Source organism: Urocampus carinirostris, chromosome 6 (assembly GCF_059441175.1).
Source record: "Urocampus carinirostris isolate Australia breed hairy pipefish chromosome 6, RoL_Ucar_1.0, whole genome shotgun sequence".
NCBI classification, from domain to species: Eukaryota; Metazoa; Chordata; class Actinopteri; order Syngnathiformes; family Syngnathidae; genus Urocampus; species Urocampus carinirostris.
The window spans coordinates 30357795-30379417 of NC_142354.1; the positions used below are offsets into that span (position 1 = coordinate 30357795).

The 21623-nt window shown below is 40.7% G+C and overlaps 1 protein-coding gene across 5 annotated transcripts; it reads right to left on the minus strand.

The window, feature by feature from the left end:
• Nucleotides 1-836: 836 nt before the first annotated feature.
• Nucleotides 837-21407, minus strand: LOC148364546 (death-inducer obliterator 1-like). Of its 5 annotated transcripts, none has more exons than XM_088338692.1 (16): nt 21257-21396; nt 19116-19231; nt 17916-18882; nt 16343-16742; nt 14873-15220; nt 11767-12004; nt 9513-10053; nt 8915-9074; nt 8669-8785; nt 7793-7948; nt 7435-7588; nt 5968-6436; nt 5656-5803; nt 5495-5584; nt 5222-5417; nt 837-5090 (listed from the first exon to the last, which is right to left on the minus strand). In XM_088338692.1, the coding sequence occupies exons 2-16, from the start codon at nt 19195-19197 to the stop codon at nt 1297-1299; spliced, it is 7860 nt and encodes a 2619-aa protein (XP_088194818.1). In that variant the 5' UTR covers nt 19198-19231; nt 21257-21396; the 3' UTR covers nt 837-1296. The 5 variants fall into 5 exon arrangements, with proteins under 5 accessions (XP_088194818.1, XP_088194819.1, XP_088194820.1 ...); XM_088338693.1 differs by having other exon boundaries at nt 21282-21377; XM_088338694.1 differs by lacking the exon at nt 19116-19231 and having other exon boundaries at nt 7841-7948; nt 21257-21407.
• Nucleotides 21408-21623: the final 216 nt, after the last annotated feature.

The window sequence follows — 21623 nt, forward strand, 5'->3', positions numbered from 1 at the left end:
AGTTTATGCCCTTCATACATATTAAATCATAGGAATAAATGAACATTTTAACAAACCAAAGTAAAAGCATTCAATTTGTTATTGAATCTTCCAATTGACGCTAGATGTTGGACAGTATAAATACTAGACATTTTTTTTAGTTCATATCAAAAGTTTGAGGAAAACAATTTAAAAGGTGAATAAAAAGTCATCTTCCTCAGCGTTCGTGAATGTCGCCATAAAAAAAGAACGTCAAATATTGTCTCCGGAGCTGCGCTATTTTTTTCAATTGAGGCCTGCAAAATAAAAACAAAGTTGCAAATGCAACTGGCATCCAAACACAAATCCAAATTAAATCACCTGTTAAAAAAAGCGTTTTTGTTGAGATATTTTAAGATTTTAAAAAATGTCTTGCCTCATTTGTACATTGGGAACAAACAGAAGGAAAGAGGATATAATTTTAAACACTTTAAATTTCTCATATAAGACCCCAACACACAACAGGGGGAAAAGGCTATATTTTCCACCGACAACCAAGTGTTTGTATCACAATACTTTAAGAAATGTCTTTTAAAAATGGCAAACCGAAAACGACACCAGGGCCGTAGTTTGGACACTACAGGAACAGAGGAGGCTGGTGAAGCATAGTCAATAATAGTGTAAAAATGCAGACCACGTACTTTTTCTTTTTTTTGCAAGGTCATCAGAAAAAAGTATCTATTTTTGTCTGGATTTCACGTGAGGGATGAACACTGCCTAAGAATTCAATTGCCTAAAATTGTCTGTTTTGGAAAAGATGCAGATGACACATTTTCAAGTCAGTCATACAAATAATGAAAAACAAGTACAAAGCCAAATACACTTGTGATGAAATATTTTTATTAGAGCATTGACGCATGATTAGGTATTGTACTGTAGATAAATGAAAGATTTTCCCCATTTTTGTTCAGTAACCACAGTTGTAGGCAGTTATTTTTTCTTCAAATAATCCCTCCAGGGTGTATGGCTTTACTTTGCCTACTTAGAAAAGTATTAAAAACATTATGTACACGAATACATTCATATTTACATTTGTAGTTTGTGTGTGTGTGACTTGACAGTTGTTTTTTTTTTTTAACTGGTTTCGACATACCTCACGTAATCCACACTTTAAAAATGAGCACTTTAACGGTTTCTAAATTGTGTTGCAAATAGTCTTAACAATCTGGGAACAGGAAAAACAAAGGCGAGAAAACAAAATACTGCCGCCGTCATTCACAATGATTTTAAGTGGTTATAAATGATTTATTTCCAGCGAGAGCAGTTGAAAGAGACATTTTATGATTTTTCTGTCTTTTCTTTCTCTCTCGGTTTTTCAGGTTTGCCATTTTTTTCGTCTTTCCTCTCCTTAGTTCTGCTTGATTCCTGACGGTCCCGGGCGCGGTCTTTTTCACGGTCTTTATCCCTACCCCTGTCTTTCTCGCGCTCTCGATCTTTCTCGCGCTCTCGGTCTCTCTCGCGCTCCCTGTCTCTCTCGCGCTCCCTGTCTCTCTCGCGATCCCTGTCTCTCTCGCGATCCCTGTCTCTCTCGCGATCCCTGTCACGAGGTCTGTCTTTCTCTCGACCTCGGTCTTTCTCTCGTTCTCGGTCTAGATCTCTGTCCTTGTCTTTTTCCCTGTCTCTCTCCCGCACCCTCTCTTTGTCCCTCTCCCTTTCCTTGTCCTGTTCACTGTCTTTTTCTCTGTCTCTACCCCTGTCCTTCCCTCGGTCCCGATCCCTGCTCCGGGATCTGTCGAGTCTCTTGTCTCGCTCGCGGTCCCGCTCCCGCTCATTATCTCGATGTCTTGCTCTTTCGCGATTGAAGTCCCTTCTGTCAGTGTCCCTGGCTCGGTCCTTTTCACGTTCTCTGTCACGGTCTCTCCTGATGTCGCTCTCTTGAGCCCGGTGCCGCTCGACCTCTGCCTCCTTGTGTTTCTCGCCTTCTTTGCCTTTGCTGCGCTCCTGTTCTTTGCTGGATTCACGATCGATGTCCCGCTCTCTGCTTCTGTCCTGCTCTCTTTCTCTGCTGCTCCAGCGCCTGCCCTGGCTCCTGTCCCACAATGACCTAATGGGTTCGCCTAAGGATTCAGAAGAGAGTCCTTTAAGTCTTTCTTCCAGTTTGGAAGAACTGGAAGCTGGTTCTCTTAGCCCCACTTCAAATTGACTAAAGGGTTCTTTGCTTTGTGGTTCTTCGCCCTCTCGACTGGTGCTGGTCCTCCTCCCACTTTCAGGGGAATGTCGGCGCCAGTAGTCCTCTCGTCGCTGATCTGGGCTCTTATCTCCCAATCTCCGACTTTGGGGACCAGAATCTGCGGGGGTTGGTAAGAGAGGGCCAGGGTGATGACCAGTTCTCACCTCGTCCGAAAACCTATCAAAGCGATAATGTTCAGGTCCAGCAAATCCTCGAGTCTGACCTCTTAATGCTCTGTTCTCCTGGAGATGAGCTATATGCTCATTCAAAGCTCCTCTGCGTGGTGGCGAGTGCATCCTAGAACAGTTGTCTCTATTTTCCTGGATAGGAGGAGGAAGAGTTCTGTGCTCGTTTAAGTTTCCTCGATGGGGCGGTGAGTGTATCCTGGGAACAGCGAAATTGTTCATAGGGTCTTGAGGAATAGCCAAGTGTTCATTTAAAGGTCCACGATGTGTCGGAGAGTTTGGCCTGGGAACTCCAAACCTGTTATGTGGATTATTGTATTGTCCACCAATGTCCACATTTAAAGGCGGGCCCAGACGTTCACCATACTGGCTCGGTGGCAGACCCCGATAAGACATACCAGGACTGTCTTTGAAAATATTCTGAGGATGGTTTGGATGCTGGTCGGCATGTGTGAATGGGCGGTTATCTTTACTATACTGCTCCCTAGTGTCACGATTTTGGTCAAGCATTTGTGGTCGGATTGGAACAGGCGCATGATTTGTGTGATCAACATACTGAGAAGGCGGGTGAGGCCTAGGACCTGAAAAGGGAGATGGAGGTGGAAGCCTGTTATCAAAATGTCCCGGGGGCGGGCTTGCAAATGGTGGTGGAGGACCTCGGGTTGCAGGAAAATTAAATGGCGGCGGTGGACCGGTAAACCGTGGAGGAGGCAGTCGATTCTGTCCATCAAACGCAGGTTGGAGGGGAAAGCCTGGAGGCGGGCCTTGCGGAGGACGGATATGTGGATCGAAAATCTGAGGTGGAGGAGGCCTCTGACCAATCTGTGTGTAAGGTGGTGGTGCTGAGGGCGGTATCAGGTTCTGAGGTGGCGGCATAGGGAGAGGTTGCTGCTGCGGTGGGGGCAGCTGGTTATGTGTCCACTGGTTTTGATAGGGGGGGAATGGAGACGGAGGGATGCCATATGGTCGGGTGTTGTCAGCTTGAATTGGAGGAGCGAGCACTGGGGGAGGACCGTGAATACCTGGTGGGGTTCCTTGCACAGACTGTGGGACAGACATTGAAGCATGACCTGTTATGTGTGGTGCTACAGACACCGGTGGAGGTCTTATCATGTGACTCTGCACATGGATTGGTTGATGAGGGTGGTAACTAGATGGCTGGGGGATGTCATTTTGTGTTCTGTAATCAGTGTGATATTCTGATGTTTCCATCTGATGTTGCGAATAGTGAGAGTGAGTGTCACTGAGAACTGGGATAACGGAAGGAACAATTGCTGGTTTCTGGGCCTCACTGTCGGAGCTATTAAATACTGCGTCCTGGCTGTTGTCTTCTGAGTCCGAACTTGCTGATCTTTTTAAAAGACTTGTAACATTTGGCCAAAGACTAAATTTGTCTGTTTCCATTTTCGGCTCAGCCTTTTCAGCTTGCTCCTCTTTTGATTCTTTTGCTTCAGGGTGGTTAAACTCCACATCGGGATCCAATGTTTCTCCTAGTAAAGGAATTAAAACGTCTTCCTTTCTGGTCTCCATGAAGGGTAATGGTTCAGCTTTCTCTTCCTTCGTGGGTAACTGCGTCTTCTCCTCCTGTGTAGATTCGGGTAGCTGAGCATCTGAAGGAAACTGAGGCTCATTAGCTGACTGCGGTGGAGAAGACCCATCGGATGAGGACTCCTCTATATTGGGTACCTCATTTTTTGTCTTTAGTGCGCTACCTTCCACCTGGGCAGAATCTCGGCTCTGCCGAGGATCCCGCTTCAGGTTGATGGTGGGTGTGGCCGATGGAGTTTTCACAAGCCCATCAACTTTTTTACCTAGCTCCGGTAACTGGCTACTGCTCAATACATTTGGAGGATTCTGTAACGCCCCAATTGAATCTATGGATGGCGTGGAAACATCTTCCTGTTTTTTGGACTTTTGATTTCCTTTCGGTTTAAGGCTAGACAGGATCTTTTCACGATCTGTTCTGTCTTCACCTGCAGACTTCTCAGTTTTGCCTGGTGCAATTGTTTTAACATCGTCAAATATTGAGTCATCTTCAGGATCATAAGCAATATCATCACCTTCACTTGGCACCACCACAGGTTTTTGTACAACCGGTTTAATAGGCACATTGTAACTCATGCTTGGGTCATACTCTTCCTCTGGGTCATAAGGTCTGTCATCTTCATCCTCCTCTACTGGCTTTTCTTTAGGAATCTCTGAAAACTGCTTAACAATTGGATCTAGTATTGTAGAATGAGACGTGGTAGATTCCAAACCCTGATCTGATGGCGAGTTGGAAGCATCGGAATCGTGTTTTTTCTTTCCAAATAGTGTATTAAGGATGGTCTGAAGAGGAGTGGCATTTGATGCAGCAGGAGGAACCATACTGGAAGAGGACGGGGATTCCAGACCTGTGACGGAAGGGGTGGTAGCTGCTTTGACCGTCGACAGGAGAGATAAGACAGATGAAGTTGCCAGAGGGACACTTGGTGTCCCGGAAGAACTGGCCGGGGGTGATCTCGGAGGTGTTGTCCTGATGGAAGTTTCGAAACTTTGGCGCGTGCTTCGCTCTGCTTTGACTGAGATAGGTGGCTTTGGCAGACCAGTGTCATCAATATCTTTAATCTGCATTTTAGATCGTTTTTCGTCCGTTTCTAAGAGAGCCCCAGAACGCTTTCGATCCTTCTGGCAGATTAATAGTCCGAGTAGAAGGTTGGGTCGAGACGGCTCCAGTCCTGCAAAAATAACGGACACGTATTTTTATTAATAAATAGGATTGTCCAATCAAATCATTTCATATATATTGTACTTTTTGTAAGCAATTCATAATAAAAGTATGACTCATGTAGAAAACTAAATAATATACCTGGTCCATCAAATGGTAATAGTTTGGATGGTAAAGGGTCCTTTGCACTCAAAGGAATCAGATACAGGTCTTTAATTCGCCGGTTGCTATTAGCTACGACGCCAAATCTTTTCCTGCTACTAAAGTAACAGAAGAGGGACACATAAGCTACTTCCTCTTCCTCTGTGGCTGGCTGGAATCGGATCAGACACAACTCCTGTGATCAAAGAGTGAAAAACATCAATCATTTGGTCAGCTTTCCAACAATTAAATTAAACATTTAGAGAAACCAACCTTGGACAACGATGTTTTCAACTTCCCAACATAGTCCCACACCGTGTTTGGAGAAATACGTCCCCCAACGTGAATTGTATCCGGCAAATCCTGTGGACAAACATAAGTTTTTTAGTTGTTGTTTTTTTTAAGTTAATCACACACATGTACAATTTACTGACCTCTTTTAGGTACTCAAAAGAGCCTGAAACCAGGTACGCTTTGGTTACAAATTTGGCCACAGATTGCATATTGATGAACCCTTTCCAAATCTTTTCTTGACCATGGAGGAAAATTGCAGTCTCTCCCTCCAAAGGAGGTTCAGTAGTACTAGAAATAAAAACAAAAATACATTCCACCTCTGTTTGAAAGAAGTTAGTGTCATTTTGATATTACGTACGTTAGTATCAATAGGATAACAACAATCATTCAAAAGAACATTTTAACAAGTAAAAATTAGGTGAACCATATAATAGTTTATTCTAGGTCGATACCTTGTTTTAGAATGTTTAGGTAAAGCCAATGAGGGTGGAGGAGGTGGCATCGGAAGGAGAGCCTTGGCTCCAACATCCAAAGGAGCAAGGACAAGAGCAGGGAGTACTTCAACCATGGCATTGATGGGCTTTTCCGGAGCAGTGTAAGAGACCGTGACACCGGAGCTGTGTCTGGCCATTCGTGGGTCTCTTCGTGTGTTGCTGACGGCGGACACGGTGGGAATGACAACCTGGGGAGTCAGCATGGGTGGGACTAGTTTGTTGGGGTCCTCTTGGTAAAGTTGTGCCTGGGAATCTAGGATAACTGGGTCCATGCTAGGCTGGTAAGGCGGAGGAATGAGCTGTTGGTAGGCCGTGGTTGATTGCTGTTGGCTGACTGCAGTGGCCGAATGAGATTGTGGTCGGGATTCGTCGATTTTCTTCGGCTGTTTGTTTTTCTTGGATGCGAGCTCCTCTTCGGTCTTCTGACCTAAATGGAAAATGTAAGAGATATTATCTGGAACAAAATTGGTAGTTTTATTACAAGATATACCAGTGTAGTGTGATTGCAGTATTGTGTTGTCTGACTATCAACTAATCACATCAATAGCTGGAGTAGCTGTTTTGATGTATTCAGCGGCACACATATTAATTAATCTGAGCTCAAGCTTTGGTGTTGACAATACCTTATTAATTAAGGTAAATAATTTTCGATGTCAACAAGAGAAATGCTTTATGGTGAAAAAAATCTGAAAACACTGAAAGAATTATTCAAAACATCTATCCATCCACTATCTGCACCGCTTATCCTCAGTAGAGACGTGGAGGTCTTGGAGCCCATCCCAGCTATCCTCGGGCAGTGGGCAGGGGACACCCTGAACTGGTTGCCAGCCAGTCGCAAGGCACACAGAGGCAGACAACTCACTCGCTCATTCACGCCTAGGGACAATTTAGACCAGCCGATAAACCTGACATGCACGTTTTTGGGATGTGGGAGGAAACCGTAGTGCCCGAGGAAACCCACACAAGCACGGGGAGAACATGCCAACTCCACACAGGAAGGTTCGATCTCATGACCTCCTAACTGTGCCCACACGCGCTACCCACTGCGCTGCCGTGCTGCCTTGATTTCAAAACAATGCATTATTAAAATTAGTTGTAGTACTAGATTACATTTTAGTTTGATGACCTGAAGAAAAAATAAATCGTGTGGATCCGAGTCAATAGTTGAATTAAATCTATAGTCTTATTAAATTAAAAAATGTAGTGCAATAACTAAAAAGTTATATAAATGTTTCTGCTGTCTTAGTTCAAATGAATATGAATGGTTCGGACATAGTGGAATTCTATAATTTGTAAACATTGAAAAAATTTTAAAGCAACAAAACACTGATAAATGAATACCATCATCTATTCAGGTATTTACTGCACCAATTATTCCCGCTCCCCATCAAAAAATGCCCTTCCCTTCCAACCTGTCTCATTTACCTGTGCATATTTTACAGTTGAGGTCAAACAGATGAGTCTTGTGTTCTGCTGTTGTATCTTTCAGCATGCTACTGAAAATATCTGGCATACTGCCCCCTTCTGTAGCGGATGACAGGGGTGCAGCTGAAGCGGTAAGATTAGGCTCCTCTGCATCCTAACAAAAGAAAATTGGTTGAAGATAATACAAAACTCAATTGAAAGCCAAAATTTATTGCAAAATAAGTGCAAGAAGCTTGATGTTTTAAGTGGTATAAAGGGGAAGACCAAAAAGTGGAAAAAGACAATTTTTCTAGATTACTCATTAACGAGCAGAGGTGAAGAAAGAGTAAAAATAGAAAGACAGCAAGCCACCACTTACTACAGCAGAAGCCATGCGAGAAGATGAAGCTTTGGCAGAGATACATACATCTGCATCAGATGGGGGCGGGGCATCCTCCACATCCATGCTATGGGAGTCATACTTATTGCTTGTTTTGGAATGACCGGAATGGGACTTTCCACTTGAGGACTTGGACTGTGGTTCAAAAAGAGAAAATTAAATAAAAAGCTCAGCCAATAGACAAAACATTTACATGTGTCAAACTCATGGTCTGCAGGCCAAATGTGGCCAGACAATGCTAAGAGAAGTACAAAAAGGAAAATGAGCTGAAAACTTTCCTGCAGTTTTAAATATGTCCACTGGGTGTCACCAAAGACAGGCGCCACACCAAAAGCACTAACTGTAGCTGTATTTGCTAACTCCTATTAATCAACCAGAAGTCTTCATAGAAAACCATCCTGATGTTATTTTACTCAATATATATATATATATATATATATATATATATATATATATATATATATATCCTTTTTTAATAGCACCTGGGTGTCTGCAGAGATTTAAAGAAGCTTTACTTATTTTCTGTATTAGATATAAAATCTTACAGCAAAGTCAGAGTTAAATAAACTATCATGGAAATTAATTCAATTGTTGTTGTTTTATTACAAATGCACAATTGCTAAACACTACAAGAGATTCAATCTTAGTGAAGGAAATAATATTAAGCAAAAACCACTTCGTTATTAAATCATAATTGTGAGCCTCAGATAAGACACGCAGCTCTCCAGCTAAAGCACACTTTTTATGCCATACATTTACTAGTCAGTCCTCCATGAGAATGTTTCTTGTATTATGTGACCCTGTCCAAACTAAAATGAGTTTTACACCCCTGAACCAGAATGAAGATATATTTACATGGTGTCTATCAGGCTTTTTCCATTCAGAAATCTCTTTGGAAGTCATTTCTTCTGCACTCAGCCTCACCAATCTGAAAGGTGAAATATCACCTCCAATGACCCTGTAGAATAGGCCCTAGAAGAAAAAAAAAACATTGTGAAATCAGATTTGGTCAACATATTGATTGCCATTGACTGATTTAGATGTGCTTTCTTTTATTTTTATACTTGTTTAATGATGGGAAATTTCACCAAGTTTACTCACTTTGTTTTTCGGGTCCTTGAGGTTAAACATGAGTAACCGGTACTTGTTTTTGTACTTGCTATCAGTGCTGAGGCAAAGGTTATACATCTCTTTTTCAATGGCGATGGACAGCCGAGCGACCTCGCTCTCTGTCATTTTCAGGTCATCGCTGTCACTCACCCTATAGGAGAGGATCAGACTCAATAAAAAATACATAAATACGGTACATATTTTTTTGGTGCACGAAACTAGAGCTGTGATGTCAGTGAAAGGAGCCTATCCCTAACAACATGGCAAGTCCCATTAACACAACATATCAGGCAGCTCCGAAACAGATCGTAGTGAACAGTGATTGCACACATATATTTGAATACAAAATTAAAAAAACCTCCAAACCCATTCTTCAGCGCATTTGATTTAACTCTGTGAAGTTTAATGATTTGATAAAACAATTGAAATAATAATGCTTAATGCTTAAGCCGGTGTGTCCCTTACGAAAACGGAATGATCATTGAATATCTGACGGAGCCAGCTTTTATCTCCGCGCTAAATGTACTCATGAGGGGAGCCATAGCTGGCTCGCGGACACAGGTTCTCAACCCCGGCTTTCATGACTTACCTCTTGTAGAGAATGTCTGTAAGAGAGCGCCGAATGTTTGTCCTCATCTGGTGGTTGGTCGGCGGTGGCACAGGGGTCGAGGATGCTGCTACCTGATGCTGAGACCTCTGAGATGTAGAATTACTTGGTAGAGCCGAGGAAACCGGAGACGACGGGACTTTCGATGACGCTGAGGAATGATGCTGGGCCGGCGAAATTTTTTGCTGAGGCTGCTTTTTCGGAATGGTAAAGTTCGTCTTTGTAACTCGCAGGGCTCCTGTGGCGTGGATGGGGCCGGGAGGGTAAGGAGATGGTGGCGGGGCAGGTGGAGGCGTTGTTTTCAGCTTCTTGGACTTTGCTTCGGATTTTTGGGGAGGAGTAGCGGGCCTCTTTGAGGCCTTAGAACTGCTGGAGACGGGAGTTGACTTTTTGCCCTTTGGAGATTGCTTGGACGCCCGTGTGGTCATTTTCGTTTTCCCTTTGGCAAGGGACTTGGTATCAGGGAGTGTTTTTACTCGAGCCGGGGCCTGTTTTTTAGTCTGCTTCTCTTCTTTAGTAGGGGCTGTAATTTTTTTTTCAAAAAGAAAGAAAGAAAAGACTTAGATGACCATGGAATCAGTCAAACAGTTGCACCTTTTAAAAATATAGTACAGCAATGAATAATACCCACAAATGTTAAATTTGCTGAATCAGCAGTCCTGCTTCATGCCCTGTCTGCGTGAATTTTTGTTTCCATTTAGCATCAATTCCTATATTATTTTCACCTAAAATTCGGAGAAAAATTTTATTGGAGTCCATTTAAATCTACCGCCATTCACTGGCAATATACTCCGCCCACATGATGTCATAACTTCAGCACCGGTCAAATGTAGTCTGGAAATAGACCAGTATTCAATATAATTTGGTAAATTATTTTTTGAAAAAGGTTTAAAGAGAAATCATCCACCATATTCTAGTCAAAAGAGTTACCATTTTTCAGCAATCACGGCAGTTACCTGACAAATATATTCTGTCATGCATTTTTAAGTGTGCAGGATATTTATGCAATTGCACACACAAGAAAAAACTAACTCATTTTTTGTCACAATTGTTCCTAGGTGCAACATGTGCTTGCAGTAAAAGGCCAGTTGCATCTTGGGTGACATCAAAGGGACAACATACACAACCATTCAGCGTTGTGAAACACTTATGTCAAAATGGCTTCACTGCAGGGAGCCTCGGTTGGAAACCTGTTGTGCAGGTAAACTCAGCTTCATCCTTCCAGCACCAGCTCTGAACTTCACTCCAGTCTCTCCTCCTCTTGGCCACTTGGGGATAGGAACACCCTGGTAGTTTCAGTTTTGCCTGTGTTTCATCTGGGACCTTGTCAGCAAAATCTCCAAGGATTTTGACTTGTAGATGTAAATTGTTGTATTGCCGATCTTAGAGGTAATAGCAAGACAACGACGCTCAGAAAAATCAATAAATGAAAGGATCCAAAAATCTGTCACAATTTTTTATTTTACGTGTTTCTCACTGTAAAAGATGCATCATTTTTTGCATTATAAAAAAGGTACTTGTTAACTTGGAAGACTGTTATTTAACTGCAACATATTAACTGACTATATTACTGGGCAGATGTGTGGTAACAAAGTTAGGAGCCATAACTGCTGGAGAAATTGCCTGCTCAAAAGGTTGATCCTCATAAATGAGACTTATAAAATTACTTTTAAAAACGTACTTCCCAAAAACTAGGATTGTTATAAAATTAAATTTAAGGTCCAATTTGCGACATATGGAGATGTTCCTTTCTACAAAACAGCAAAATGATGCCACATAAATTAAAGCTCCCCTAATTTGTCACTAAATAGATCCTTTAAATCCCACAGGACAATTCAGCAGTACATTTACATAGACTGCCCGATTCATTAGCCCAACTAAGGACGCCACTAACCATACTACAATGCATAATGTTCTCAAACATGAACCATCCAGATGCTACAGACAACTGCTGTAAAATGTTCATGTGGTTCTGATGTCGCGCATTTCCGCCGTGCTTCTGTTGAAAAGTTAATGCTGACCAAAAAGTCAGATGACACACTTACCTTTCTAGCCGCTGCCATCAATAGACATGTGCCATTGAAATAAATAAATAAACAAATCACACTTCAAATAGTCATGATTTCATCCAACAGAAAACTATAACAATTGTTTTAGGTTACACTAGCATTGAGGAAACCTGTATAAAGATCCAAATGAACTAGTTGAACAAAAAGACCCTCAAAGAGATACATACACTTTTTGTTTAACACTGTTGTTGATATGGGTGTAGTCTTTTCTGCAGGTACTGCAATGTAATTATGGTCGCTGCACCAGGATGCCGTGGAGGGCGGTGGTGGCTGCTCCACGGCGTGCGCATCTTCATCATCCTCATCCGGAATGTAATCTGCATCGCCGTCATCGCCGTCCCCCCCTTCGCTCTCAGATTCCTTCTTGCCGTCCTTCTGGGACCTCATCTGCCGGGCAGCTACTTTCTGCATGGATGAGAGCGATGCAGGTTAATTACAGCGTCTTACCAGCTACAGGTCTTAAATGGTAACAGATCATTCCATTGGTGTAGTCCTGATTTATTGAATATTTTAACATGTATTGTCCGGTTAGGCAACAAACCTTTTTGCCACATTTCAATTATGCGAGGCCATAAACCCAAAACAGCATTTTTACACTTGCAAAGGGTCCCCATTGTCTCTTTGTGCGTCTACAAAAAAAACACTAACACAGAAATACAAAAAAAGAATACAAAATAACTAAAAAGTTTAACATCAAATTTAGTGCGAAAAACAAATGACTCATATACTATTGGTTTCATTTTGAAAAAATAAAAATACTAAACAAATACCACAAACATAATACAACAGTAATCCTAGAATGCAAAATACTACTACAAAAGGATTACAACAAATACTAAAAAAAAAAATGCTAAAATGTTAATACTACAAAAAAATTCAAAAATCCTACATTTTTTTTTTTACAATTTATATACTTCAAAGACACCTCTAAACAAATATTGCAAAATTACAGTAATACTAGTATTATAATAAAGTACTATAATAGAAACATGGCTAAAGTAATATGACACTGCTACAAAAGCATTATGACATATATACACTACTAACATACAAGTACATTAATACTATTAAAAATTCTATTGAAATAGTAAAAAAACATTTGACTGCAGAAATACTACTCAAAAAAAAAACAGCAAATACATTAATACTTCAAAACTAAATATTAAATCAGGTGCTTAAAAACCTTGACCTAGTGTTATTTTGCTATAATTGTCCGTGTTTCAAAACCAATTTGATAAACCTAATCTATGTAAAAACAGATAAAAATACTGTGAAACAGGTAGATGTCTACATGTGTATTTTTATATAAATGAAATAAATTGGATCCTATCATTTTTGACCCGATACGATGCAAATAGTTGCCCACCCCTGATTTAGGACTTTAAAAATGACCACAATTTACATCAATTTAAAGGAAAAAAAAAATCACACACAATACCTATTTTATATAAATATACTAAATATGAACATATCAAGTTTCCTTGGATGAGCATGGCTTTCGCATGATGCATGCATTTTGAGCCAAGGTACCGACACTTGCAACTGATGGACGCTATCATCTAGAAGCTGCTGCATCGGTCAAGTGTTTGGAACAGGAAGCAGTCAACCTGACTAACTTATATCTTTTGTTTTTGTACCTGGATTGTTTATTGATGCCCTTGCAATTTATATTGCAATCTTATCATCCTGGAATGGGGGATTACCTCTTTTGAGTTTTTCCCTGCCCTCGTGTAGGTCTTACATCAGGTGTTGGTGTAATGGAAGTATGTACAGCCCTTTGAGACTTATTGTGATTAAGATTTATACAAAAAAAACACGTCTAGACTTTGGGTAAAATGTTGTGAGAGTCACAAGAGATACTATTAAAAGTTTGAATTGGCATTTTTTTGCTTAATTTTTCTTTGTTGCATTGTTGTTTTCTTGTTTTTATTTTATATGTTTTTGCTTATGGGGAAAAAAATGAAATACAGGTATGTTTTTGCTTATAGTATATATGACTTCATAGCAGCAAAAGCTTATATTCCCTTTGGGCATATGTTTATATATTGTATGATTGCTTTATACAGCTGTTTTTTTGTGCAAATAGTTTATTTTCCTTTGCTCTGTGTTGTTTTTATGTTCTGTGCCTAAATAAAAAGCCACTAAAACAAACAATTATGCAAAAATGATATGAGCATACTTAACCATCCAATTTGTTAAACACCAACAGAGTTGTGAGTGAACAGGATCCTATCAAGGTTGACTTTTATAAAAAGCAGAGTGTTTACCCTGATCATGCTGGCAGCCAATCAAGGGTCTATATTCAAGGAGTAAGCAAGTGACTCTGAGACTATATGCATACCGATTATTCTTACAATATCGTTAACAGTGGCTGTTACGGGTAATGACTGCCCTCTTGTGGCTAATTTATGAACAGATATTGGAAACTAAATAGAAAATTGTCAAACATTCACTGTTGACAGATGCAATCAAAAATTGATCATACTGAGAAAAAAAACATCAAAAAAATTGTTTTCAACCAGAGTGAGTTCAACATTCAAAGCAAAAGATTCTGGATCGGTTCTCAGCTATATCCCTCAGAAAGACGAAAATCTACTACCAGTAGGACTTGGCAGCAGATGACCACAAGTTTGTAAATGAACGGATGAAAGTTATGTCATGCAATTGTCAAGCGCAGAAATACGAGTTCAGACCATTTAGTAAGAAATGTCCACATAGTACGTTCATTAATTTCTTGAATCAACTTTATAAATGCAAATCTCCCATTTTAGTAGTTTTCTCCTTTTCTGCTTGACTGCATTGGTGGTTTATTAAGGCGGACCAAACGTTCGTGGCACCTTTAAACTAGATCATTTACCCATAATTAGTAAAACAGCACCATAAACATTTAATGCCTGATCTACACTCACATTTGCAAGACATTTATCCCCCTATCAAAGTACATTCTTCATCACAAAGTGTTTATGTTCAAGGCACTAAAATTACAATAGAAAAAAATGGCAAAATACAGCAAACACACCCACGCCGATGCAAACCTTAGTTTTTCTAGAAACATGTAGATGACTTGTTATTGCACATAAAAATTATGGAAATTGACATCTGAATATTTAAAGTTGGCACTGACATTTAGAAAATAACATTGTTGAACACAACACCAATGCTGTAACAGGAAGTCGTCCATTTCATATTCCCTAAAGACAACTTAGTTAAACTTGTACTTTTGAAGGAAGCTTTAGTGCATTTCTTTTCACAACTAAAGATGGTCCAAATTACCTTAGAAGTAGTGGAGGATTGCTGAGCTTTGCTCTTAGGCTCTTTGACTTCATTGAATGACTTCATAGTAGCAGCAGCATGTTTCAAGATGCAGTCGTGTCCGCAGTACACAGAGTCTGGCAGGGCGTTGCTCTCGCAACCGGGACCGATGCATTTAGGAAGAGACTCATCCTTCGACGCCGCCAACTTTACTTCTCCCACTTCCGATGTTTTCACCTCTACGTTTGACGCCACCTTCTCCTGCTCCATCTCTGGTGCAGCTTTAGGCTCTGATGATGTGCAGGCAGGCTTTTCTGGCACAGGCGCCCCCTTCTGGTCATCTTTAGATGGTGTAGCCTGCTGTAGAGTCTGCTCACAACCAGTACACAATATCTAGTAATGTTTTACGTGATGGCAAGTGTTACAGAGTTAAAAATGACAAAAATTAGATACAATTTTTTTATCATTTTCAAACACTAATCATGTCAAATTTGTTTTTTTGAGTGCATAACAAATGAGCAACAAAACACATTTCGTTTTAGAATTAGCACATCAATTTAAGACCAGATTATGCATGGTTTAAAAATATACATGGACACTGTATTTTGTGCACTTTAGACGCACCCCTAAAAACCAGTCTTTGAATAATGTTATATACATTATTTTTCATATGTAACTGACAGACTATAAGGGGCATGAAATTAAAAGTACAGTAGGTTTGCACTAAAAAGTACCATATTTGTACATTGATTAATCAGTCGCTGATCACAGGGGGGAAATCGAACCCGGATTGGGGCGGGGAGAGCGACAGATCCCATCTACTAGCCTACTAGGGATACAGAGGACACGCGGAAAGGCATTAGGTTTTGTCATGATCACTAGTTTTAGTCACAATACCATGTTGATATTATTGGGCCGGTCCGCAAGAATTGGTCTGAGGTACACAAAAGGTTGGGGACCATTGCAATACAGTAATGCATTACCGATTTGCTAAGTCCACGACGCGCACGAGATTCAGAAATGAATGACGGGAAAGATAATGCGGAAAGTAATTTGGCCGTCCTGAAAGATGTAAACGCATGGCCCCGCATATTCAACCATGTTTGTCACTTACAATGCTTAGTTTGAACTAAATAAGAGTGAAACAAAATTCTAATACCGAATTTTAATCACCATCTGTTTTTTTTTTCATTTATCCAACATTTGTCCTAAAATATAATGTGATACTGAGAAGACCTGCTGCCCTTTTCTATGTCGCTATTGGCCTGGTGGTTTGGATTTGGTATTCTTACCATCGCCAAATGCAATTGTGATCACAATAAATATGGGCAGATCAATAATTGTACTATTATAACACATCGGTATGCATTTCCATTTTTTTTTTTACGCCGGGTTGTAAGGCATCTTCTCAATCTACTGGCCTATTTGGGATTTATTGGTGCATTTTATATTCCGGAAAATACGCTGTATACATATTTTAAAAGCACATACCGGCTGAAATATTTTTATCTTCTTCTTTCCTGTTGGATTTGTGGCCTTCTCAATCCTGCCTTTAATCCCAATGTCCTCTGGCACTTTATCGATGGTAAGGGCGGGGATTGCTGACGGCAGTTGCGGCGGCGCCACTAAAGTTGGTGCTGGAGTTGAGTTAACAATTGCAAGAACAGTGGCAGCAGAAAGTGGAAGGTCGATGGAAGACCGGTTCTTGGCTGCATCTGAGCTCAGAGTCAGCATGGAGGTGGCGGGCCTGATCACCTGGCTTTTTTTAACCGTGCAATTAGGGCAGATGTAATCCTCGCCATTTCTCTCCATCAGACGCCCTCGGGCCTCTGTTATGCCCACACAGTCCCCATGGAACCATTCTTCACAGCGATCGCAGCAGATCATGAACCTAGTGAGCAAGGACATTTTTAATAGTAACCTAAATGCATTCCCACTTATAGTTGCTTAACATTGTTGATTTGTGACCAAAAGAAAACTAGTTACATATTAATTGCATGATATATGTAAAGGGTGTGGATGAGCAGTTTCTAAGTGTGTTCGGCACACAAATTTTGCTTTTATTCTTCGAAACTCATGAGGGTAGCTCGGTAGCAGCATCTTATTAAACATGCTGAAGTCCTTGCAAATGGATGCGTAGCTGAGAATTAAATAGTTAAATCACTTATCTTTTTGGTTGTCATAGTCATTTTACAAAATCTGATGTAGTGTTCGAGAAAATGACCAGGGAGGGAAGGGCCAAATTATGACACACAGAATTTCTGAATAGCTCCTGGGGCACTCTGGAACGCATGTAGATTGACCAAGATAAAAAGAATGACTGACATGGGCGTCTGGGAGGGATTTTCTTTAAAAGCTACTGCCTTATAACCATTCTAGCTAAATGTACGTCTACAACAATTAGAAATTTCAATCCCCAAAATCGAAACTGGCTCATATTTATGCTGTGTTTACTGGATTTTTTTGTCCTGTGCATGCAGTCATTTTCGGAGGGGAAAAAAATACCTCACGTTACAGGTAGCCAAAAAGTATATTGTGCCATCAACATTCGGGGCAAAAAGAGAGCATTGCACGTTTTTCACATCTGATTGATCAATGAGTTAAGTTTCCAAAAATACGAGACTTCCAAATAGTATGGGTTTGAGGGAGAGAAAAAACAACAACAACAAAATTTAGTTATAACAGACGTATACCAGGTCCCGCCCATTTTAAATGTAAAATAATGGTAGTTTGGCCCATGTTTACAGTAAGATGTTCCGTTTGGGGAAAAATTATATATTCCATTAAGAATGAATCTGAACTAAAATGCAATTTCAAAGGTTTTTTCAAACTTGACTAAGATTTTGCAATCAAACAAAATACCTGTGCATATTTAGACAGATTGACAAATGGACAATTCACTGTGATTCAATAATCACTGTTTAACTTACAATCTGTATTAGTAGCTATGTTAACAATATTTTAATTTTATTAATTTTTACAGAAGGACCCTTTTAATATATTTACATTCAGAATCACAAAAGCATTTGTAGAATGGCCACCCAATGAAGCGTTCAAAACGAACCTTTTGTTGTGTTTCTGCCGGCAGATGCAATAAAGTGCATTGGGATCATATCCGCTATCAGAATCACTGGATGACGAAGATGATGAAGAACCGTCGTCGTCGCTCTCATCCTCTTCCAGAGGCTTACCAGCAGCTTGCGCAGATGTGGCTGTCCTAGCAGGGGCACTGTTCACCTTAGCCACCCTTTTCTTATTAATGTACGTTCTGATTGGGCCACGCTTAGGCACCGGTGCTGGCTTGTTTGTGGTCATTCTAGGATTGTTTTTGTCCTCCTTTGCTTCATCCCCTTTAACATTGAGCTTTTCATCTTTTTTCTCTGGCTCAGGCTGTTGTTTATCCTTATTGGAGCTTCCCTCCTCCATTTTAGAGCTGGCAGCCCCTTTGCTTGAATTATCTACATTTTTGTCGAGCAGCTCACCGCCATCTTCGTTGTCTTCATTCTCAGAGCTTTCTTCATCCTTGACTGCAGCGCTTCTGCTTTGACGCGTCGTCCTGCCAAGTTGCATTGACTTCTGTACCTGCCCTCTTGTGCTGCGTCTTGTCACCCTTTCAGATGACTCAGGCTTGTCCTCGGCTGTCTTTGTGTCTATGTTACCGTCATAGCTGGCCTCTGAAGCGGTTTCTGCATCAGTTGGGGTTTGTGAAGGAGGATCTCCACCTTCCAAGGATGGGGGTGCGCTCTTTCGGAGCACTCTTTTTGCTGCCGAAAGAAATTCCTCTAGCTTATCGGTACGCTTCGGCTGTCTGCCACTACGACGCACGGGACAGCGGTTGTCTGCGTTGTCGGTTGCTGCTTCAACTGGCATCTCTCTTTGGGCAACTGTGGACCGACGGAATGCCCACGTTTTCTCTAATTTTCTGTTGGCTTTTGAAGATTTGCCCGATTTCGCTACGGTCTCCTCTACCACTTTTTCACGTTCTGTTTGTAAAGTGTGCTTTTGCTCACTGGACCCCACTTTGCCATTACCTGTAAACATGTCAAAGTAAGATGAATGTAAAATTAATAGCACGGTTAAAGAGCAACCAAAATAATTTAAAGAATGTATTATTTCTTGGTGAACTACTTATGTGCTCAAATTGTGTTTGCGTCCTTTCCATTTCCACCCAAGTGCCTTGAGTTTGACACCACACCAAAATATCACCCATTAACATGTGGATAATGCCACCCTTCGTAAAGGAGGGAAGGCGCATTTAAAGTACCTTGAGAACAGCTATGCATATGGCCTCGGGTCATTTTTGGCTCCTGAGCTTCAGACAGCTCAGGGGTAATATTCTCCTCCATGGATGGAGTCAAGCACTACTTTGAAACTGAATCACTATTTAGGAAAAGAGCACAATGGTCACTAACAAAGCTCAAAAGAGATACAGACAGCAAATTATGATGGATGGATTGAAAACAAATTTGGAAATGCGTGTCGTAATGTGTTCATTTACAATAATTCAATCTCAAATTTTTGCATTATTCAACCTGATGTAGGACCACCCACTCAATGCTAAGACGTACCGATGTCTGTAGTTGCTCAAGTCCACCAATGTACAACTCTCTCCAGCTTAAGAGAAAGCACCATCTTGCTTTCAATCGATTTTAAAGTTTAAGCGCAAGCGACATTCTGTAAAATACCTTCTATGAAAGTTTATTTTTATATTTGAGAATGCTTACAGCAATTAAAGGATGCTTGGTCTATTTTTTGTAACCATTGAAAGACTTACTAGAATTTGTTTAACAACTTATTTCAGTACCTTTTAAAATAACTAATGTAAAGTAACCCTGAAACTCAAAGTTTAAGGAAACATTTCTGTTTGTTAGATATTTTAGGCTTTAACATCGGATGTTTTTATCATTGGAAATCAGCACACAAGCATATTCGAAGGTAAACATGACCCAGGCCTCTAAATTATTTTCCAGATAGGGCCCCCCAAAAAAATAATTGAATTAGTGAACAACAATTTCAATAAAAAAGGGTGCTTTACTACTTACACTGTAATATTTTTCAAATCAACAATGAACCATTTTATGTTCCTACTTATTTATAAACATTCCACCAACCCGGTTAAAGCTGATAAGTTGAAAAAAAATGACTATGCCTGTAAAAAATGCACCCAAAAATCCAAGTTAAAATGAAAAGCATCCCAACTAAAATCTCAAAGTTTAGACAATCTTATATGAGTAAAGAAAATGCTCCGCAGTATGGAGATCCCCTAGATAATTTTGTTTACCTTCAAAAAGTGTCAATTAAACATCAGAGAGTTTGCCCTGAAAGTTTATGATTAAATAATTGTAAGGAGCTTTTAAAATGTTAAACTACACAAGTTGAATCAAATGTGCTAGAATATAGAGCGATAGTCAAGTTCAATCAGACGTGATTATCAATTAATGGTACAGCACAGAAAAGGCCTTTACATGCAATATTGAATTTGATATCGTGGGTCGGGGGTATAAGGCAACTTCATGCAACTGTTTATTTCATTGTAGAACTAAACAGAGCCACCATTGATTCTCCTTCACAGAACCTGCAACGTGCCACGTGACTGGGTGTGTTAACAAAATGGAAGGACGGCCCAAAACAAGACATACATTACAAAGTGCTAACACTGCAACATCGATCTAGATAACCTCGCCGATTGCGTCGCCATATAGCGTGAAAACACACGAAAACAAAAATAGTGAACAGCAGTGGCACGCTAGACGACGACATTACGTCATCACTTTGAAACGGGGCATCACGCGGCCTTGAAGGAATAAACAATCCATCCGAATGTCACAAAACAGCGAGAGGGATCGTGTTGAACTGCAAAACAATTTGAATCAACGGGACCACGCACACGACGACATGTAATGGCCGCAAAGCCTCATTTGATAATCGCGTTAGCCAACAACGATGCCAATAAAACGGGCATCCATGCTAATGTGGTAAGTGGTTGCGCATTAGCATCGTAGTTTCGTCCATCAGTGGCTTTTAGTTGTTGTTACAATTGAAGCTTTGGTAGTAGTTCAATTACATGTTTCCATATAGCCTCATCGGAGCGACCGCCCACCACACGCACAACTAGCTAGCTAGCTAGCTAACCGGGTGATGTATCATAAGGCCTGTTTCGAGTCGCAGATTCCTCATAAGTAAAAAAAACGCAAAAAAAGAAAACAAATTTAGTATCAGTTATATATTTTTTTATAAAATGGAGGCGAGAAGTAGCGAGCGCGATCAATGTCGCACGTCGTTACCGCAGTAGGCGTCGACTGAAGGGAGGAAAATACTGCAACTCGCAAGATTGTGAAAGCGTCACATGTAAGCAACAAATATGGAAAGTGGAGTTTCAAATACAAGTGAACATAATTTACCCACCTACGCGACGGATATACAGACTTGCCTTCGTTGATTCTTCGGCCGTGCCTCCATTTTCCCAAATCCTGCTGAAGCTAGCTGACTGCGCCAGATGGCTGACCTGACTGACCATACACGGGGCAGGCGGAGGCCTAGATCACTATCGCCCCCTGTGGACCTGGCGGGTTAGAAAATTGTTTATTCGAAATACCTGTAGAGGTAAAATCGCTCAAGCCCCAAACCAAATTCAACCCAAGCACCTCTAAAAATTATAGCATTTCTCTTTTCCCTATTGGAGGACGAGACAGACTAAAATACGTTGGAAAACTAGATTATTTAATTGAAAAGTGCGAACAACACAGGGTCGGAAATTCCTCTACTGCAGGGG